This window comes from Heptranchias perlo, chromosome 39 (assembly GCF_035084215.1).
Source record: "Heptranchias perlo isolate sHepPer1 chromosome 39, sHepPer1.hap1, whole genome shotgun sequence".
NCBI classification, from domain to species: domain Eukaryota; kingdom Metazoa; phylum Chordata; class Chondrichthyes; order Hexanchiformes; family Hexanchidae; genus Heptranchias; species Heptranchias perlo.
In genome coordinates, this window is record NC_090363.1 from 12,108,910 (window position 1) to 12,125,513 (window position 16,604).

The 16,604-nt window shown below is 46.4% G+C and overlaps 1 protein-coding gene across 1 annotated transcript in view; it reads left to right on the top strand.

Annotated features, from left to right (window-relative positions):
- The window catches only part of LOC137304938 (complement C3-like), a 45,410-nt gene continuing 28,806 nt past the window's right edge, over positions 1 to 16,604 (top strand). The window contains exons 1-6 of the mRNA XM_067973722.1: positions 1 to 138; positions 1,906 to 2,098; positions 6,438 to 6,615; positions 9,426 to 9,496; positions 12,993 to 13,081; positions 15,957 to 16,039. Coding sequence (XP_067829823.1) covers positions 74 to 138; positions 1,906 to 2,098; positions 6,438 to 6,615; positions 9,426 to 9,496; positions 12,993 to 13,081; positions 15,957 to 16,039 — 679 coding nt within the window. The 5' untranslated portion in view covers positions 1 to 73. The remainder of the gene's footprint in view (positions 139 to 1,905; positions 2,099 to 6,437; positions 6,616 to 9,425; positions 9,497 to 12,992; positions 13,082 to 15,956; positions 16,040 to 16,604) is intronic.

Consider the following 16,604-nt stretch of genomic DNA (forward strand, 5'->3'; position numbering starts at 1 on the left):
GCAAGGTTTTGAGAGTCGTTCAGTCGGTTTGCCCGATTCTGGCAGTTTTGACAGCCGCTTTTTTTTTTCAGTTATGGCGACGCTGGTGACATTGTTTTTTGCGTTTTGGTTCATGTCAGTTACTGAACAAACGCCTTCGTAAGTAACGGGTTACGTTTTTAAAAGCAGGGCCTGTTATTAAAACTAGATGTGGAGATGCCGGTGATGGACTGGGGTTGACAAATGTAAGGAATCTTACAACACCAGGTTATAGTCCAACTGTTTTATTCGAAAATCACAAGCTTTCGGAGGCTTTCTCCTTCGTCAGGTGAGCGAAGGAGAAAGCCTCCGAAAGCTTGTGATTTTCAAATAAAACAGTTGGACTATAACCTGGTGTTGTAAGATTCCTTACATTAAAACTAGACGTTCTGAAGCTTTAGGCAATAAGGTGCTTGGCGCCAATTCTGGGCACCACCCTTTAGGAAGGATTTCAAGGCCTTGGAGAGGGTGCAGAGGAGATTTACTAGAATGGAACCAGGGATGAGGGACTTCAGTTGTGGTGGAGAGACTGGAGAAGCTGGGATTGTTCTCCTTAGAACAGAGAAGGTTAAGAGGAGATTTAATAGAGGTGTTCAAAATCATGAAGGGTTTTGATAGAGTAAATAAGGAGAAACCATTTCCAGTGGTGGAAGGGTCATTAACCAGAGGAAAACAGATTTAAGATAATTGCCAAAAGAACCAGAGGGGAGATGAGGAGAAATTTATTTTACGCAGCGAGTTGTTATGATCTGGAATGCACTGCCTGAAAGGGCGGTGGAAGCAGATTCATTAGTAACTTTTAAAAGGGAATTGGATTAACACTTGAAGGGGAAAAATTTGCAGGGCTACGGGGAAAGAGCGAGGGGGGAGCGGGACTAATTGGACAGCTCTTTCAATGACCTGGCACAGGCACGATGGGCAGAATGGTCTCCTTCTGTGCTGTATCATTCTATGATTCAAGCAGAGTCAGGTGTTTTGGGGTTTGGGCTTGGGAGCAGCCAGTGCGGGAAAATCTAAATGAATGGGAAGTAAATCCACCCTGGCCTGATTTTCTCGTATCCGCTATGGCCAAACGACCCAACAGCCCCGGGAGCAGGAACAGAAAAATCTGCCCTATCTGTTCAGCCCCGAGCACAAAGCAGAGGGTTCAAAGTCATTCAAATTACCATGTGTTGCACCATCAAGTCCTGTTACTATTTTTTGAACGGGGGCCGGTGGGGGCTGGAAAATGGGAAACTACCTGCCATAAAGCAACGTTACCTATTTTTTCCCATAGGCATTTGTTCTCATATGACAAACCATCATTAATATGAATAATATTAAGGGAAAATGTCATCGAGTGTTTTGCAGGTGGGTGTTATATATAGAAGGTCTGAAAGAGCCCTTATTTAAACTATACTGAACCTAAGGGGGTGATTTTAAACCCCGAGAACGGGTGGGTTGGGGGCGGGTGGGATTTGAAAATTGTTGTTTTTTTGGGTCGCAACTGCAAAATTTTCGGACTTTGCATTCCCAGTGGGAAACCTGTACTTTTACGAGCCCAAGTTTAACCCGGAAATAAAGCCGGGTTGCGGTCGCAACCCAAAAAACAACTATTTTCAACTCCCACCTGCCCTCAACCCACCCATTCTTGCGGGTTAAAATCACCCCTTAAGTGTGGGGTGATTTGGACTCCCCCCACCAGAGGAAATAGTTTCTCTCTATCGACCCTATCAACTCCTTCAATCATCTTAAACACCTCAATTAGATCACCCTTTAATCTTCTACACTCGAGGGAATACAAGCCTAGTCTATGCAGCCTGTGCTCGTAATTTAACCCTTTAAGCCCGGAGATGAAGCTGGGAGGCGGGTCGATTACTAATTGTTGTTACATCTGTATTTCCGTAGATTTTTGATCACTGCTCCAAAAATCGTTCGCGTTGATGTGAAGGAAACGATCACCGTCCAGTTATTTGATGCCCGCGATAATGTTAACATCACCGTTTATTTATTCAACCAAATCAAAATGGCAATGTGCTCAGAGAGCCATATGGTCAAACTGAACCACACAAACAACTTCACCGAAGTAGTACTTTTACAGGTAAATCGTCTCTGCCGTTCGACTAAAATTGCTCAGAATTGCCCAACTTACTATCTTTTTTTATATATTATTATAGTACGATAGTATCATAGTAGGTACAGCACAGGAGGAGGCCAGTCGGCCCATCATGCCTGTGCTGGCTCTTTGAAGGAGCTATCCAATTAGTCCCACTCCCCTGTACTTTCCCCATAGCCCTGTAAATTTTTTCCCTTCAAGAATTTATCCAATTCCCTTTTGAAAGTTATTATTGAATCTGCTTCCACCGCCCTTTCAGGCAGCGCATTCCAGATCATCACAACTCGCTGCGTAAAAGGTTTTTTCCTCATGTTGTCTCTGGCTCATTTGCCGATATCCTTAAATCTGTGTCCTCTGGTTACCGACCCTTCTGCCGCCAGAAACAGTTTCCCCTTATTTACTCTGTCAAAACCATTCATGAGTTTGGACACCTCTATCAAATCTCCCCTTAACCTTCTCTGTTCTAAGGAGAACAACCCCAGCTTCTCCAGTCTCTCCACATAACTGAAATCCCTCATCCCTGATACCATTCTAGTAAATTATCTGGACCTTAGGTTCAGCTCTTAGCAAATCCATGCCTTTGTTACCTCCAGACTGGACTATTCCAACGCTCTCCTGGCCGGTCTCCCACCTTTCACCCTCCATAAACTTGAACTCATCCAAAGTTCTGCTGCCCGTATCCTAGCATGTACCAATCCCGTTCACCCATCACCCCTGTGCTCGCTTCCCTACATCGGCTCCCGGTCCGGCATCACCTCGATTTTAAAATTCTCATCCCTGTTTTCAAATCCCTCCATTGTCTCAACCCTACCAATTTCTGTGACCTCCTCCAACCCTCCAACCCTCCAAGATCTCTGCGCTCCTCCAATTCTGGTCTCTTGCGCATCCCCGATTTTTATCGCTCTGCCATTGGCAGCCGTGCCTTCGACTGCCTAGGCCCTATGCTCTGGAATTCCCTCCCTAAACCTCTCGGCCTCTCTACCTCTCTCCCCTCCCTTAAGATGCTCCTTAAAACCTACCTCTTTGACCAAGCTTTTGGTCACCTGTCCTAATATCTCCTTATGTGGCTCGGAATCAAATTTTGTTTGATAACATAGGAACATAAGATCAAGAGTACACAATTCATCTCCTCAAGCCTGTTCCGACATTCGATTAGATCTGTATCTCAGCTCTATCTACCCGCCTTGCTTCAATACCCCTTAATACACTTGCCTAACAAAAATCTATCAATCTCAGCTTTGAAATTTTCAATTGATCCCCAGCCTCGACAGCTTTTTGGGGGGAGAGAGTTCCCGATTGCCACTACCCTTTGCGTGAAGAAGTGCTTCCTGACGTCACCCCTTTTGTAAAGCACCTTGGGATGTTTTAAAGGTGCTATATAAATGCAAGTTGTTGTTGTTAGCAATATTCATTAAGTAAATTGGGCCCCAAATGTGAAATTCAGTCTCACCAACAAATATTGTTAATTTACTTATCCCCAGTGCAGGAGAAGTCAGATGCAGCAGTTGGAATTTACATTGTGCAGGGAGGGAAATCATTGAGATTTCCCATCCCTGCTCGCGATCTACTGCTTCTCTAAAGTGCACCTCTCCATCACATTTCATTAAAAAAAAGTTATCCCATTGGGTTGCGACCCATTTTAACGACCAATTTGAGGGAAGACTTTCAACCTGCCTCCGGGGTTTAAACCTGGCTTTGGGGATCGACCGTTCACAGGAACAGGTGGAGGCCGTTCAGCCCCTCGAGTCGGTTCCGCCATTCAATGAGATCATGGCTGATCTGTATCCTAATTCCATTTACCGCCTTGGCTCCATATCCCTTAATACCCTTGGCTAGCAAAAATCTATCGATCTCAGACTTAAAATGATTAATTGAGCTAGCATCTACTGCTTTTTGTGGGAGAGAGTTCTGCACTTCTACCACGCTTTGTGTGAAGAAGTGTTTCCTAACATCTCTCCTGAATGGCCTGGCTCTGAATTTAAGGTTGTGTCCCCCTTGTCCCACCAGCGGAAAAGGTTTCTCTCTATCTACCCTATCGATTCCTTTCAAAATCCTATAAACCTCAATCAAATCAAATTGATAGAAAAACGCCCGATTTCCCTCAGGAATTTCCTCGCGGCTTCTCCTGCTCAGCCCCGGTAACTTAACAGCTTACCTCGTCCTCTGGGGTTTCCGCGACACATTCACCCAGGTTATGGAGTTGGGTGGGACAACTCCGAGGAGATTCCTGGAACGACTCTCCATTGAACTGTACCGGGTACCCTGACTCTGGAAAGTTTTATGGGCAGCATAGAGGAAGCCCTAACACACCTTCTAGGCCTTCCCCATCACAATATCTTGGGTTGGATAGAGAACGACTAGATGCAGGCCTGGCTCTCCAATGTCCCTCCACAACTTGTCCGCCCCCCCAACGCCCCCACAGAGAAATGGTGCTTCAAGCCATTTCGCTGGGGGTGAATCAGTCTCCCAAATGCTATGCCACAGACTAAAATAATCCCGGTGGGATATTGGGGCACACGAAGGGATAAAGGGTAATGCACCCATCCCCCACCCCCCCACATTCACTAGCAAGCCATCCGTTGCTTGCAAGACACTCTCCTGTGGGGTGAGGCCTTAGAAAGTTCCACTTCATTTTATTGATAATGTAGCATTGTGCAGAATTAGACCTCTGACTGAAATTCCAATTGGGTCTTTCCGCTGGTGGAAATGTGGTGGGAACGGAGCATATATACACCGAAGTTTGGACACACCAAAGTCCCCTTCCCACTTGTGGGAGCAGGTCATTTACGGCTGTGTATAGTGACACCACTATTCCCGGCCAGAATGGAGATGATTGGGTAATTTCCCCCGTCAATCAACACTGGGGACCACTCTGCTGTAAGTCACCGGGATTGATTTAACGCGCATAATTTGTATTATGAAACTATCCTCCACTCGCTGCATTTTGCTGGAGAAATCACCCTGCTTTAATTGGGAGAAGATGCAGTAGTTTCAGTCATGAGTTCTGTTTGCTGTAGTTCGCAGAGACTCTTTTTAAATAGACTCTGTAGACTGTTTTGCTGTAGAGCGCAGTTCACACAGACTCTGCTTGCTGTGTAAATAGACTTGGTTGGTGTAAGACAGACTCTTTGCTGCGAATCCTGCCTTAAGTCCCACCCTGCCTCCAACTCACTGGCTGACACAGTGGTGTCAATAGACACTCTGGTCATATATATAGCAGGTTGGGGCGGGGGGGAATTGCAGCAATGCAAGTAACGGTGCATCAGGGACGCGTGCGCTGCTCTATCTGAGTAAATGGAAACCCCCTACAGCCACTGGCTAGAGCAACGGGAGGCCCCTCCCAAGCAAAGATAAAGCTATATCCGCCTAGACTTTCTGCGGCAGTTCTCTAGAGGGAGATTGGGGCAAGCCCCAGAGAAAAGGAGTAAACTATCTAAGAACTTTCACTGGGGCTCTGTGCCATTTCCGCCCGTGTTACGCAGTGGGACCGAAACAGCCCTTGGCAGTCCATGGCCCTCACATTTTCCCGACACTCTTCATGAGTTTCACACAATTTTCCAGCCCCTACTTGGGCTATTCTGCCTTATTTGCATCCGGGGGCCAGATCGGATTTTCGGGCCCCTCTTGTTTATCCGTCTTGTCTGATAAGATCAGGTTGGTGCAATTACTCTGGAGGGCGTTAACATTCCATGAGGATTCTCCCGGTCTGCTGGGAGACTGGTGGAAGCCCTGGTGAACCGCCACACATGACTATTCTACCAGGAATTCGTCGGTCTCTCCTTGGCGTTAGGGCGGGAGAGCAGGAGGGTCCCCCTTGGAATTTCAGGGCCCTAATTTTCCATTTGAAGATATGAACGTACGGAATTGAAGGGCAGGCTAAGACCAGCTGATCCATCAAGCCTGCCCCACACACCATGATGGCCAGAGCATCATGATTAGACGCTTCCTCCCCCCTCTCTCCCAGCCTCCAACCCCGCCCCCCAAGTCCTGTAATCTCCTAGGAGAGGCCAAAAACCAGAGCAAAGAAACCCAGGGCCAATAAGGGAAAAAATACCCTGGAAAATTCCTCTCCAGCCCCTCGGGCGATCAAAACCAGTCCAGGAAGTCACAGAGGCCAAGTGTTATCTGTAAAGACACTTATCTTCTATATGATGCGCTCTCTGCCCCAGTCAGGAATTGGTCCAGCTCCCTCTTGAAGGTGAAAGGTCAGTACCCACCACACCAGCCAGCAACGCATTCCGAAGGCTCACTTCCCTCTGGGAGAGTGATTAGACGTAGTGTAGGACATAGTCCTGTGTAACCCATTGGGATATTACTATCCTAGGTCCTTCCAGAAATGGTGAAACAATGCGAATTAAGCAGGAGACAATCGTACGTAACACTTGCAGCTGAAATACCGGAACTGTTTAAAAAGAGAAGAATGGTTCACATCCGCCTACTCCCGAAACCTTACTTCATTTTTATCGAGACCAACAAACCGATGTACAAACCCAACGATACAGGTAAATAATGGGGTAACGCGGAATTATTCTCTTTCATTCGCGTGACAAAATAATAATCATTTCAGCTAACAGTTTAATGTACGATTTGCTGGAGTGGGGCCTCTGCCGTTCGTTAGACCCGCCCTCGCCCATTTCGGTTTACAAGTCTTCTGCGTGGCAAGTTGCTGGACGTGCGACCTGTTACGCTGCGAGTTGTTAAGATCTGGAATTCACTGCCTGAAAGGGCGGTGGAAGCAGATTCAATAGTAACTTTCAAAAAGGGGATTGGATAAATACTTGAAGGGGAAAAAGATTGCATGGGGAAAGAGGGAGGAGAGAGTGGGATTAATTGGATTGCTCTTTCAAAGAGCCAGCACCGGCATAATGGGCCGAATGGCCTCCTTCTGCGCTGTTTGATGCTATAATTCTATGATTTCCTATGGGCATACTGTTGTATGCCATTATCATGGAGGAGGAAAAGCATTACAGGATGGACAGCACATATTATCACTGAAGCTTTCCCTCCTGTGATGCAAAGTCTACCTTTGGCCCCCATGGTTGTATCTCCTTCCGTGGACGGTTGATGCACTGACTGGTCCCTGGCTGCTCCTTACCCGGGGATCGGCTGCTGCAGGTTTCAACGGAGCTGCCAGTCACTCCATTGGCGCCTGCAAGGAAGGGGAACCATCTGATGTTGCCACAGTGGAAAGCTGCCGACTCGAGAACCGCACCTGCCATCTGCCGCAGGGCCTCTGAGGTTGACCTCAGAGCCTGCACGTAGGTACGATGTTCCGAGGTTGACCTCAGAGCCTGCACGTAGGTACGATGTTCCGAGGTTGCCCTCAGAGCCTGCATGTAGGTACGATGTTCCGAGGTTGATCTCATAGCCTGCACGTAGGTACGATGTTCCGAGGTTGACCTCAGAGCCTGCACGTAGATACGATGTTCCGAGGTTGACCTCAGAGCCTGCACGTAGATACGATGTTCCGAGGTTGATCTCAGAGCCTGCACGTAGGTACGATGTTCCGGGGTTGACCTCAGAGCCTGCACATAGGTACGATGTTCCGAGGTTGATCTCATAGCCTGCACGTAGATACGATGTTCCGAGGTTGATCTCAGAGCCTGCACGTAGGTACGATGTTCCGGGGTTGACCTCAGAGCCTGCACGTAGGTACGATGTTCCGAGGTTGATCTCATAGCCTGCATGTAGGTACGATGTTCCGATGTTGATCTCAGAGCCTGCACGTAGGTACGATGTTCCGCGTTTGACCTCAGAGCCTGCATGTAGGTACGATGTTCCGAGGTTGACAAGAGATCTCGGAAGGTTGTAGAGGTTACAGAGATAGGGAGGGGCGAGGCCATGGAGAGATTTGAAAACAAGGATGAGAATTTTTTTTAAATCGAGGCTTTTCCAGACCAGCAGCCAATGTCGGTCAGCGAGCACTGAGGTGATGGGTGAACGGGACTTGGTGCAAGTTAGGAAACGGGCAGCAGAGTTTTGGGTGAGCTTGGTGCAGTGAAACAGTGTCAAAATACGTTTAACCACCTTACCAGCGCTGGTAACATAATGCACTGAGCACCCTCTCCATTTCTTCATTGCCCACCCTCGTCTAAGGAACACTTTGCATCCTCTCAATCCACCACTAAAGCATCACACTTGCACGAGTGATATGTGTGGATAGCTTGGTGACATACACACATCTACACACACCTACGCACACACACACCTGCACCTACACACACATACACACCTACACACACACCTGCACCTACACACACCTACACACCTACACACACATACACCTACACACACACATATGCACACCTACACACACTCTTACACACACCCACACACGTATGCACACACCTACACACACACACTTACACACACACACACCTACACACACACCTACACACACGCTCACACACACCTACACACACACCTACACACACACACACACACACACACACACTTACACACACACACTTACACACCCACACTTACACACCCACACTTACACACCCACACTTACACACCCACACTTACACACACACACACACTTACACACCCACACTTACACACCCACACACACTTACACACACACACCTACACACACAGCCTGCGCCTCCTGCCTTCAGCTTCCTCGAGGGGGAGTGTGGACCAATGAGTGAAGTTGTGAAGTAAAAAGAGAAAATGCTGGAAGCACTCAGCAGGTCAGGAGAGATGAGCAGAACTGTCAGAACTGGAAGATGTTAAGAGATTTAACAGTTTTTAAGCAAGAACTGAGCCAACGGAAAGGAAAGAAGGGACAAAGTGGAAGCTCGGGGTCTCGCTCGCGGACTGAGCAGAGGTGTTCAGCAAAGGGGTCACCCAATCGATGTTTGGTCTCCCCGATGTAGAGGAAACTGCATTGTGAACAGCAAATTCTAAGTTGGGAGAAGTACAAGTAAATCGCTGTTTCGCCCAGACGGAGTGTTTGGGGCCCGGGACGGTGGGAAGGGAGGAGGTCAAGGGGCAGGTGTTGCATCTCCTGCACTCGCACGGGAAGGTGCCCTGGGAGAGGGGAGAGGGGAGCGGGCTTTGGGGATGATGGTGGAGTGAAGTTGTGAGTTCTTCTCTGGCTTGTTGCCATTACCCACCTCCCCTCTGGGTCCAAAGTTATTCCAAATGTTGTTGTTTTTCTTAATTTTTTGGATTGAATGGATGATAAGAAGTTTTTTCCAATCAGGCTGTTAAATTTAGGGGAACTAATGTGGGTATTATTAATTGAAGTGTAATTTCCATATCTTAATTAATGTTCTCACATTGTGTTTATTAAATCTGCTTCCAGTACGATTCAGAACCTTCGTCCTTGACCACGAGATGAAACTCACAAATTGCGTTGCTAATATGCGAATATTGGTAAGTGACTGTCTCCTCATATAAGGCCTCAGCTCATCCGCTGCTGAAACCCTCATACATGCCTTTAGTTACCTCCAGATTCGATTATTCCAATGCTCTCCTGGCCTACATTGGTTCCCAGTCCGGCATCGCCTCGATTTTAAAATTCTCATCCTTGTTTACAAATCCCTCCATGGCCTCGCCCCCCTCCCTATCTCTGTAACCTCCTCCAGCCCGACAACCCTTCGGGATCTCTGGGTTCCTCCAAACTCTGGCCTCTTGCACATCCCCAATTCTAATCACTCCATCATTGATGGCCGTGCCTTCAGCTGCCTAGGCCCTAGGCTCTGGAATTCCCTCCCTAAACCTCTCCACCTCTCTACCTCTCTCTCTCCTCCTTTAAGATGCTCCTTAAAACCTACCTCTTTGACCAAGCTTTTGGTCACCTGTCCTAATATCTCCTTAAGTGGCTCGGTGTCAAATTTTGTTTGATAATCTCTCCTGCAAAGCGCCTTGGGACGTTTTACTACATTAAAGGCGCTATATAAATGCATGTTGCTGTTGATTGCAAAATATGGAAATTCCACAGGGTTGCTCCTGATTTTTCGAAGCAAGACAACATTTTAACCTTGTGTTTTGGGTCCTGTTCATGATGCTCAGGACCAGCTCAGGACTGTGTTAGAAATAAAGTAAAGAAAGGCTTGCATTTATATAGTGCCTTTCATGACCTCAGGACAACCCAAAATGCTTTACAGCCCATGAAGTACTTTTTTGAAGTGTAGTCACTTTTGTAATATAGGAAACGTGGCAGCCAATTTGTGCACAGCAAGATCCCACAAACAGCAACGTTATAATGACCTGATAGTCTGTTTGTTAGTGATGTTGGTTGAGGGATAAATATTGGCCAGGACACTGGGTAGAACTCCTCTGCTCTCCTTCAAGATAGTGCCATGGGATCTTTTACATCCACCTGAGAGACCAGACATCTCATCCAAAAGACGGCACCTCCGACAGTGTAGCACTCCCTCAGTACTGACACTGGGAGTGTCGGCCTAGATTTTGTGCTCAAGTCTCTGGAGTGGGACTTTGAACCCATGAGAAGTCCAATTCAGAGGTATGAGTGCTACCCACTGAGCTAGGGCTGACACACACAGGGAAAGTGATTTAGACCCATTACTTGGGCTCGAGGCCTTGTTTTTAAATGTTTTCAACCGTTCCCTAGTTGCTCCGAGAAAGTGGTGACGAGTCTTTTCGAATAATCAATTGCTTGATAGGCCAGTTCAGAGGGCATTGATTCAACCACTTATTGTGGACTCGAGTCACAGGTAAGTCAGGCTGGGAGAGGTCATTAGTGATCTAGTTGGGTTTTTAACCGGAGTCTAAAGATTTCATGCTAATTTTTATTCTGATGTCAGCCCACATTATTGAAGTCAAGTTCACAACATGAAATGGCGAGGTGTGAACTCTGAACCTCTGGTTTGCTAGCTCTGTACCTTAATCACTTCACCATGGTACCCAGTCATTACTGAGCCCACTGCCCATCTCCCGTGGCGAAGCAGGTATATACGGGAACTTCCCGTCCAATTCTGGCCTCTTGCGCATCCTCGATTTTCATCGCTCCACCACTGGTGGCTGTGCCTTCAGCTGCCTCGGCCCTAACTCTGGAACTCCGTCTGTAAACCTCTCCACCTCTCACTCCTCCTTTAAGACGCTCATTAAAACCTACCTCTTTGACCAAGCTTTTGGTCACCTGTCCTAATATCTCCTTATGTGGCTCGGTGTCAAATTTTGTTTGATAATCTCTCCTGCGAAGAGCCTTGGGACGTTATACTATGTTAAAGGCGCTATATAAATGCAAGTTGTTGTTGATTGCAAAACATGGAAACTCCACAGGGTTGCTCCTGATTTTTCAGGCATTAACATCGGAGGGAGACGGTCACAAGTCCCGAAGAAATAGCATAAACAGCTATTCCATCGTTTCCCTGGGAGTTGCGCTGGTCGGCCACTGGGATTACTATGAGAGACCGGGAGAACCTCCGCAGAATTGCAGGGGGGCCTTACATAAACGATTGGGAAATGACTTAAAACACCTGTGTGGGTCACTTCCTTGCGGTGTGGCTGGACCAAGGCAAGTTTTGGAGAAGGTCCATTTAAAAAATGGTACGAGTTGCTTGGCTTGATTTTGATATCGGCCAGAAACTGACTTGGGATTTCCCCTGGCAGATCAGTGGACAACAACAACAACAACTTTCATTTGAATAGTATCTTTAACGTAGTAAAATCGTCCCAAGGCGCTTCACAGGAGCGATTATCAAACAAAATTTGACACCGAGTCACATAAGGAGATATCAGGACAGGTGACCAAAAGCTTGGTCAAAGAGATAGGTTTTAAGAAACATCTTAAAGGAGCCAGCGTAAAGAGGTGAAGAATATCCCCTTGGGCCATTTCTCCAGGCTTCCTCACCAATCTTCCCTGGAAGCTCTGGCAGGGATCAGGAGAACCCCTCGGAAATTCTCCTCCTTAGAGACTGTGATGGTAAGTGTGGTTTTTGTCAATGGAAAAGAAAATCGGAGTGGGTGTAAAAAGGGCGGTCGATTCGCTTTCACCCGGTAGCACTCGGGCCTCTGAGTCAGAAGGTCATGGGTTCAAGTTCCACTCCAGACACTTGAGCTAGGCTGACAGTCCAGTGCAGTACTGAGGGGGTGCTGCACTGTCGGCGGTGCCGTCTTTCGGGTGAGATGCTCTCTAGGTGGACGTAAAAGATTCCATGGCCACTATTTCAAAGAAGAGCAGGGGAGTTCTCCGCGGTGTCCTGGCCCATATTTATCCCTCAACCAACATCACTAAAACTGATTATCTAGTCATTATCACATTGCTGTTTGTGGGATCTTGCTGTGCACAAATTGGCCGCCACGTTTCCAACATAGATCTGAGAGGATGTTACCCCTCATGGAGGAATCTAAAACGAGGGGGCATAGTCTCAGAATAAGAGGCCGCCCGTTTAAGATGGAAATGGGGAGGAATTTCTTCTCCCAGAGGGTCGTGAATCTTTGGAATTCTTTACCCCAAAAAGCTGTGGAGGCTGAGTCATTGAATACATTCAAGGCTGAGTTAGACACATTTTTGATCAGCAAGGGGAGTCAAAGGATATGAGGGAAAGGGCGGGAAAGTGGAGTTGAGGTAAAAAATCAAATCAGCCATGATCTCATTAAATGGCGGAGCAGGCTCGAGGGGCCGAATGGCCCACTCCTGCTTCTATCTCTTATGGCCTTATGGTCTTATTACAATAATGACTACGCTTCAAACGTACTTCATTGGTTATAACCTTAGGACAACCTGTGATCGTGAAAGGCTCTGTATGAATGCAAGCCTTTCTTTCCCTCCCTCCCGTCCTTCTTTCCTCCCGTTCTGCCTTCCTTCCTTTATCTCCCGGGCGATAGAAGTTCAAATGACTCCCTTGACACTGGTTGATATTTTGATAATAACTAAAGAAGTCTGTGTCTTATTATGTTCTAGAATTCGAGCGGTGTTGTTACGGAAACCATGAGTCAAAAACACGGCTCCAGCGCAGTCTGCAGGGGCGAAGTAAACATCCCGTCTCCGCTGTGAGTCTCTGGTATTTTTTAAACACTCTTCTGTATCCTTGACCATGCACCGACATTTCTGACCTCCTTCAGTTCCAAACTCCTCAGCATTGCTGCAGACAGCAATCCACGGCTGACTACACTGACGGAGAGGTCACCCTCGCCCTGTATTACCCTACTTTTACATATTTTTTTAAATTGAGAAAGATAGGAACTGTCTCAACTAGTTTTATTTCATATTATTGGCAATGCCGTTGGGTAATAAAAAAAGAACCGGGGTAATTTTGACCTCGGGAATGATTTCTCTGATTTCGTGAAATCATGAAGGGTTTTCAGAGAGTGAATAGGGAGAGACTCTTTCCACTGGCAGGAGAGTCGGTAACCAGAGGACGAAGATTTAAGGTGATTGGCAAAAGAACCAGAGGGGAGATGAGGAGAATTTTTTTTTCAGGCAGAGAGTTGTTATGATCTGGAATGCACTGCCTGAAAGGGCGGTGGAAGCAGATTCAATAGTAACTTTCGAAAGTTGATACTTGAAGGGGAAAAATTTGCAGGGCTATGTGGACAGAGCAGGGCGGGGGGAGTGGGATTAATTGGATGGCTCTTTCAAAGAGCCAGCACAGGCATGATGGGCTGAATTGCCTCCTTCTGTGCTGTATGATTCTCTATGATTCTATGATCCGATGTCGCCTGCTTTGCACTATCGCCCAAAGTCAAAATTACCCCCATTCGGTTTCGAAAATTCAGATCTTAAAATATATGAACAATAGCGTCATTGCTTGTTTGAAGGTTCCTGATCGAATGAGTTATCAACCACTTGAATCGCAGGTAGGGAGGGGCTGCTCGAAATAGGGAAGGATAAGGACGCTCAGTGTTCTTGCTCTTGGTCACTTTCAGCAGTCTTTGCTCCGTATGTGCCTCTTTGATGATGTGAAGCAAGGATGGAGTTTGACCTTGAAGCTCCCAATATTGGAAGAGTCCAAGGTACTTTATGTTCCAGGCTCACTGATGGGCAATGATCAGTTTGGCATGGGGGTAGATGGCCATGTTGCCTTTCGAACTCCAACCCATTGTGAGTCACTGATGTGAATAGCTGATTCGGTAAAGGCAGAATCTGGAGAGGTTTTCCACTGTTGTCTATTCGTCAGCCTAACAATTCATAGAATTATATAGAATGTGCAGCACAGAAACAGGCCATTCGGCCCAACTGGTCCATGTTGGTGTTTATGCTCCACACGAGCCTCCTCCCACCCCACCTCAAATCTGCATATCCTTCAAATTCTTTCCGTTCACGTAATTGTTTTCAGAATACAGTTCAGATCGATGAAACTGAGACATCTCTTTATAACATTGTGGACAATATAGGGACAGGCAAATGCTTTTCACACTGTTTGGCCGGTCTCGAAATATTACAGCCCTTAATTTCCTATTCCCTCAAGAATCTATCCATTCTCTAACTGGCTTCCTGCTCAATCCATTTCACGTTTTCTATACGTCTGAATAAAGCCATTAAAACAAAACTGTCCGGCCCTTTCATCCTCTGGGCTTGAAGTCTGCTTCCTGGATCTGGAGTTTGTGACAAATATGTGCGTACCATCTCGGTTCAATTCACCTACTCCTTTAAAGATTCTTCGAATACTCGGCCAAAATCTCCCCTACCCTCTCTCTCCTCCACGGTATATCAATCCAGGGTCTTCGCCCTCTCCTCATAGCCGTAAGCTTGGTATCAACATTCTTGCTCTTTTGTGCACTGCTCCAGTCCCTGAACAGCCGAGCACAGGGACCAGAATTGTACACTCTACTCCATGTGTGGTTGTACCAATGCCTTATAAAGATTCATTATTGTCTCTTTGGACCTTGCTCGCTAACCAACCCAACCCAACATGCTATGGTTACCGATGCCACACATTCTGCTGATTGTTTCAGTGTACAGTTCCCCAGTAGCCCCCGGATCATTTTCCTGTCTTGTGTAGTGTTGCTGAAAACCATTTAACTGACATTCCCACAACTTATTACACATCCATATCAGGGTTCCGTGTGCATTATAATCAAGTGCCTTTTTAAATAAAATGCTACGCTCCCTCCTAGTTCATGTTTTCTCTAGAAAGTTGGTAGCACCTTCGCCTCAGAGTCAGAAGGTTGTGGATTCAAATCCCACTGCATCACTTGGATCCAGGCTGACACTTCAAGAGCAGTACCGAGGGAGCGCTGCACTGTCGGAGGTGCCACTTTTCCGAGGCCCCGTCTGCTCTCTCAGGTTGATGTCAAAGATCCCATGGCGCTAATTCGAAGAAGAGCAGGGGAGTTCTCCCTGGTGTCCTGGTCAATATTTATTGCTCAACCAACATCACTAAAAAAACAGATAATCTGGTCATTATCACGGTGCTGTTTGTGGGAGCTTGCTGTGTACAAATTGGCTGCTGCATTTCCTGCATTACAGTGACTACTCTTCAAAAAGTACTTCATTGGCTGTAAAACGCTTTGGGATGTCCTGAGATCTTGAAAGGTGCTATATAAATGGAAGTCTTTCGTTCTTTCTTTCTTTCTCTCCCTATCAATCTCAGTTTTGAAATTTTCAATTGAGCCCTGCCTCAGCAGCTTTTTGGGGAAGGGAGTTCCAGATTTAATGTAAAGTGTAAATTCTTACCAAAGCAAAGTAACATTTTTATTGGTCAGAGGACCGGCATAGGTGAGGGAAATAATGCAGGATTCGATTATTTGGGACTTTATTTATATATATGAAAAAAACTCTTACCAGTCTCAGACGGACCAGTTGAAGGAAAGATTATCTCTGTTTCCTCATTAGTTAATCACAAATATATATGTAGGGATATTATTTCATGAAAGGTATTTGACTGTTTTTATAATTACAAATTAATCATTTGTTTAATTAAAGAGTTGGAAACTTTGAGATACAAGCAACTCCCACAGAATATTCCGAGTACCAAGGCTACAGAATATTTCAAGTTAAGGACTACGGTGAGTTATAATTTGTGGCTTTCATTCCATTCTTCACTGGGGATCAGGTGAACAGAGAGAAAATAAACTTTGCTGGGATTTTCAAGGGGGTTAATTTGTAACCTAACTGGCCGGGTGGGAATCCTACGGGATCGGGCGGAATGCTGGTTTTACATTCCGTCCAATATTACTCTCCACTGACTTCCAACGGAGAGTAAAATCGGGGTGGGATGTAAAACCAGCGTTGCCCCTCCCTCCCATCCCGTCAGTTTCACGACTGGTGGGTTATGTTAAAATTGCTCCCCAACTTCAATATGGATTTATGAATAATATATACCAACGACATGAATCAGACCAGAGCTGTGGTATGAAAGTAATGTTTTGTCAGGACTCACTATGACGGATGGTTATAGTAAAGGTGTGGCCAGATCTTAAAACACATTTACAAAGACTGGGTTTACCATTTATCTGCAACCTGCCCACAGAGAAGAAGTTCTTCCTAATATTGCTATTACCGGGATTCTCATGGAAGGTAAATTTGGACTTGCAATAGTAGTTATTACCTGATATTTTCAACGCTGTGATT